Source organism: Blennius ocellaris (genome assembly GCF_963422515.1).
Source record: "Blennius ocellaris genome assembly, chromosome: 1".
In the NCBI taxonomy this organism is placed as follows: domain Eukaryota; kingdom Metazoa; phylum Chordata; class Actinopteri; order Blenniiformes; family Blenniidae; genus Blennius; species Blennius ocellaris.
Genome location: NC_137650.1, coordinates 30,919,562 through 30,925,561, shown reverse-complemented (window position 1 = coordinate 30,925,561; position 6,000 = coordinate 30,919,562). Strand labels below are relative to the sequence as shown.

Here is a 6,000-nt window from a genome sequence, read left to right as displayed (position 1 = left end):
TTTGCAGACATCCATTAATCCCACTTTAAATTGTTGTATCAAAAGTTCATCTTCAAACTCAACCCAGCCTTTAACAATTCATTTAGCATGTTCAAAGGCAGGAAATACACCCTGAACCTTTTGGCCTTCGCCCTAACCCTCAGAAAGTGCTGCTAATGCACAACAGGCACTATGGAGAAATGGTTAATATTCTTTACAGTGGTACATCTTCAGGTTAGATCAGCCAGTCTGCCTGCAGTAAACAGGAGTTTAGTGAAAATAACGACCCTGATGACAACAACTTGTGGCTGGTGGGTAGAACAATGAAAAAGGCTGCTGTGCAGCTCTTAAACTACTAAAACAAACTTCAGTAATAGCAACTTCCTCAATATACCACAACAGTGTTTCGTTAATATTACTAGGGTTGTTTGGAGGAGCATGAATTATGTAACATATTCTTTAGAGTCTCATTCAGAAAGTAAACAGATGGTAAGTAACACATTTTCAAACTTCAAATTTCTGTACAGTTCTTTGAGGAAAAACAGCAGGCAGAAGCATCATTCATGTGTGTAGCAACAGATTGTCTCCATGTTTAGAGAAATGATTGTATATATAAACACAGAATTGCACTGATTGTCTCCTATTATGATTCTTCCCTTGCAGGTTGCGACCCATGCATGCAGAAAACATTGTCACAACTCCACCGTTAAGATATCATCTTACTTCTTGCCCCCTTGGGAGAGTCACATGACCCCTTGTTCGGGTGAGAGTGTCAGAGGAGGGGGAGTCAATGTGCTTCAATGAAAACCACATGGAGGGAGGAGAGAGCTGCGACTAAACAGAAAGAGGGAGAGAGAAGGGAGGAGAGGAGAGGAGAGAGAGAGAGAGAGAGAGATAGAGGGGTGCAATACGAGCTGCAGGGACAGAAGAGGAAAAAGGAGAGCAGCAGTAGGGAAGTTCTGAGACTTGTGGACCAGGATCACAGCCCGGACCGAGGACCAGGCAGCAGCATGTCAGAGTCCATCAGGAGGAGAAGCTCCAGCAGGCAGCTGCTGCAGAACCTCATCAGGTGGGAGGAAAATGTTTTTAACACATGATGATCGCTGCTTCTCTACCTTCACTGCTCAATCAGTGGCGTTTCTCTCAGAAACTCAGCAATAGAACAGATTTGCAGGAATAATGTAACACGTTTAAGTCCAGAAACTCCAAAGTGCAGCTAAATGGACGCACTGGAGATGGTTGTAGTGTCTAGGAGTTGCAGTGGTTTGATTGCCCCTCTATCTCTGTGTCCAAAAATGTTGAAGTGTCCTTGGGCAAGACACTGCATCCCATCTTCCTCCTTTTAGAATCCAGCACTCTGCATGTTGTGTGTCACTGGTGTGTGTGAATGGTGACTGGGACTTGAAGTGTGAAGCATTTAAAATCTGCTGAAACGGTGACGTTTCCTTTACAAATGAAGCCCGTTTACTCAAGTCGAAGTGAGATATTTGTGTCTTACTTTATTATTTTGTTTGTTGCAGCTAAAGTTGCAGATGCAGACTTGAGAAGCACAATTAAAAAAAAATAAATACACACATCACATTGCCTCGGAGCATGCTGCAAAGTTTCATCTGTTTTTAAAACACAACGATTGTTTATTTTCTAGTAGGAGTATGCAGTCAGAAGTTCTGAATATATTTCAATAAAAATGTCAAAACATGGCACATATTCATCTGCCATTACAAAATATTGAAGCATTAACTAATCTGTAAAAATATACACATTAATGTAATAGTTGCAGTACTTGTATAATATTTAAAGTGTCTAAAACATTTAACTTATATGAAGAAAAATATATAAACCTTTTTTTAACAATCATTTTATAGGTAAACGTGTGAAACCTCACATACCAAACTCCGAAATATTTAGTGATTATATGAAGGCTATCAGTCACATTGCAAAGTGTGGAACTGTATATTTTTCATGAACTAAACTGCGACTTATCATATTTCTATTACCATGTACTTAATTTTTTTTTTTAATCTATCTATTTTATTACTTTGTCATTAATATTTTTTTTTATATACAAAACATTTCATTCGATTTTTTATGTATTGGAGCTCAGAGACATTGTAAACATGAAGAGTGGATCATCATCCGGTACAATTTGACATATATTTTGTAGTTTAGCCTCAGCAATCAGTAGAGTAAGGAGAGTATCAGTGTAGAAACATTTACTTGTTTATTGTGGTGATCACACATCAATATCAGTCACAAAGTTCAATTTAAATTAATGAATCATGATTGTAAACGTGATTCGCATTTATAATTAGAATTTTCAATGAAGCTTTACTACATTGTCAAATATCACTATAATTTAAACATAGTTTTGCCTCTAACTCAATTTTATATTACTATCATCTCACAATCTATGAAGCATTCTAATAATGATAATAATGTATCACAGAAGCACAATGCATAAACATCCAAATTAGGTTATTTCCTTCTGGTTATATGTGCTGCCGAGGATATTCAAATTCTAACTCGGAGTATGTTTTAAATGATTTGGAGGTGATGTGGAGCACTTTGACTGAACTGGACTTCTCACTTTTTCCCGTCCTACCGCCTATCAGGATCTATCACCTTTATCTAAATTTAGATTTTAATATGTCTATTAGGAGATCAAAAATGTTTAATCGTTAAAAACAATGAGAGGGAAGTTGTTGCACCTCAACTGATGAAGGAAACCTGGATTGGCTCTTTATTTATTTATTTATTTTTAAAGAAATCTGCTGCAAATTTCTCCAACAGAAGAATGCCCAACAGCTAAATTACACTCAGTACAAACACATGCCTGGGAATAAAAAGTTATTACATAAAAAGTTTATATTTACAAAGCCTCTATAGTCAGTTTCTTATAGCTCGACTCTGGGAAGTGTTTTAATGGTTTGGACTTTCCCACTTGCAAACATGGACACAATATTGCAACCACATGTGAGTGTATTGTGCGCCAGCAACACTTTCATTGCCTATAATGTAAACGCTATAGAAGTTGATTAACACGTCTTCGACAGTGTCTACACAAGACGAGCCCTGAAGGCGTCTATAACTTAAACCTTGTGAGGGAACTAATTCAAATTAGCACCTATTTGTGCAGGTGTAGCAAATAATGTCGTCGTGGAAGAAATTCCTAAAGAAAACGTTTTACCCTCTTTATAAAGCAAGAGCATCATAAAAAGGTGTGAAAAGTGCGGAAGGTGACATGAACTATAGGTAAAGGGGCTATTATTTTATCTTATGTAGGCAGTCAGAGGAGTTGGAATGTCATGAAATAATTTTAGTTTGTTTGGAAAAGCAGTAATGAGTAACTTCAGACAGAACATCATACATTAGTCTTCGACTGTGGCCGTCTTAATGATATAGGTTGTTTTAATAAGATCAGACAGCAGCTCTACAACTGTTTTAACTCCAGAAACTAGTGGCAAATGTTAAATGTAGAAACTGAACTCGTTGTAGAAATATTTATGTTGCGTCAGTTTGCTTGTGAAACCAGTGATAGCTGTAACAATATGAATTGAAGCCTCAAAATCACTTCCCAAGTTTATTGAAGTTATATACAATTTGATAGACAGGAGATGTTAATTTATCTCCAGATTTGAAATGTTATTGATTTCAAACAGATCGCCAAAGAAAACAGCAGTTTATTTTTTTAACCACCATCAGAGCAGTTTTATTTTAATTTCAACATCATATAAATAAAATAATTCATATTCATATTAAAAAAAAAAATAGAGCTTCTTATTCTATTTAGTTCAAGAGTGTGGCTCTGATTGTATTCACAAGTTCCCCTGGAAGCACTATTTAGAGGATTTAAACTGAGTTAAACTGCGTCAATGAGAATAATAAGCCTTCTTCAGTAGCAAAGGTTTCTGTTTTCCAGAAGGATGCTGGAAGCTGTGGGAACATATTGAAACCACCCCCCCCTAAATGATCCTTATCACTTTGAATTCAGCCATGCTGTTGTTTGTTTGTTGCTCCTTGTAACCACGTAGATTTTCACTGCTGTAATTTGGCAATTTGACACAGTCAATTCAGGGTTTGTTTTTTCTCCAACAACTGGCATGGCAGACTAATTTGTTTGATTGTTTTCTTTTTCTTTTTCTTTATCTTTTTCTTTTTTTTTGTATCTCTCTCACCGGATGATGAGCATGACTGCCAGCGTGCGTCTTGTTTTCCTCCCCGGGTGGTGGAACATTGCGAAGTGACTTCACTGAAAGTGACACTGAGTTCAATGGTTTTCTTTTATAGCTGAAACTTCCTTAATGGCCATGACATCATCTGGCTGAGCCACACACACACACACACACACACACACACACACACACACACACACACACACACACACACACACACACACACACACACACACACACACACACACACAAAGGAAACGCCGCCACCATTGCCTCATTGTGTGTAAATGGTGGAAAAACTGATGCCTATCAGACGGATCTCCTCTATAATTTGCTCATTCCACATTTATGCTTCGCAGCATCATGTCTGAGCAGACTCCAGAGATACGGCGCTTGTACTGATCCGTCCTGCAGAGATACATAATACACACCAAGTGACATGAGACGGCGTCGGGGTAACACACTGTGACAGCACGAGAGTCTGACACACTGCGTCACCTCATCTTCCGCTGGTAGTTTTGTTATTTCATCAAAGCTGCTTTTCATTCAGAAACGAATGTTTTACATGACAAATAAAATAGGAGAGATGGACAGTAAGTGTGTGTGTGGATTCCAGATCATGATGACAGGTTGTAAAGGGAGCTGGTTGTGAAACCAGGACCTCTGCTGCTCGGCAACTTTCCCCCCCGGGGCAAACACTCCCACCTCTCCTGGAGAGCAAATAAATATTGCTCTCTCGTCTTTGTGGGCTTTTTGCTCATTTGGTGATTTTCTTTGTGAATCTTGTAAAACAACTTTTTGTTGACTTTGTTTCTTTTATCTCAATCCTCATTGTGGTTGCTATGTTTGTCTCCTTTCACTGTTTTTGTATCTCTGTCTAGAAATGTTTGTCTCTTTTGGTACTTTATTTTTTCATTCATGACAGTTGCTTGTCATGCTGCGGTTGTTTATTGTGTATTGTCCATTTATGAAGTGTGTTTTCGGGATTGGTTTACAGCTTTATGGTTCAGATGTAATGAGGGTGCCGAGTTCATATTCCCTTTCTTGTCAAATAATGAAGGTTGCAAGGTTTTTCTGTTTATTGTCATTTTGTGGTCACTTTACATCTCATTTTGGTCTATTTGGGGTTTTAAATCTTATTTTTCTCCCTTACTTTCAGTTTTTTTATTTCCTTGTTTGAAGTAGTTTTGTTCATATCATCTCTCACTGTGTATGTTTATCTTTGTATATGTTTGCATTTGTTTTTCATCTGTTTGTGTGCTTTTCCTTAATTTTTGTGGTAGATCTGTCCATCCAACCCCTGCATCTTTTCTGTGCCTGATTGTTATTTTGCATCTTTTCAGTGTCACTCTGTGCTTTTTTGTGGTTTCGTTATTGTGTTAATTTCATGGTTTTGCATCTCCTTGTCATTATTTTTTGCCCATTTCGCTTTTTTTTGGTCTTCTTCTCTTTTTTTTATATTTTACATTTATTTCTGCTAATTTTGATTGTGTTCGTCATCTCTTTGTATCTGCCTATACATACGATACATGCAAATTAATCATACACATTGTTTTGTCTTTTACATCTGTTCCTTATCATTTGGTGCCTCTTCGTGGTTGGTTGAAACATCATTGCTGTTTTTTTTGTTTTTTAATCAATTGCTATGCTTTGTAGGGTTTTAGTGTTCACTTTAAATCTCTTTAAGTATGGTAGTGGTTTTGTGTCTCATTGTGATCATTTTGATCTTCTTTTGGTCAATTTGTATGTGTTAGCTGTTGTTTTAAGCTCTTTTTTGGCTCATTTAAGTACAGATGTGGTAATTTTCCATGCTTGTGCGATCCTTTCGTGTGTCTTACGGTCATTGTGT

At 37.3% G+C, this 6,000-nt stretch overlaps 1 protein-coding gene across 1 annotated transcript in view; it reads left to right on the top strand.

Annotated features, from left to right (window-relative positions):
- The first annotated feature begins 820 nt into the window (after positions 1-820).
- The window catches only part of lsp1a (lymphocyte specific protein 1 a), a 27,521-nt gene continuing 22,341 nt past the window's right edge, over positions 821-6,000 (top strand). Inside the window, exon 1 of the mRNA XM_080494468.1 lies at positions 821-1,048. Within this exon, the coding sequence (XP_080350594.1) occupies positions 990-1,048 (59 nt within the window). The 5' untranslated portion in view covers positions 821-989. The remainder of the gene's footprint in view (positions 1,049-6,000) is intronic.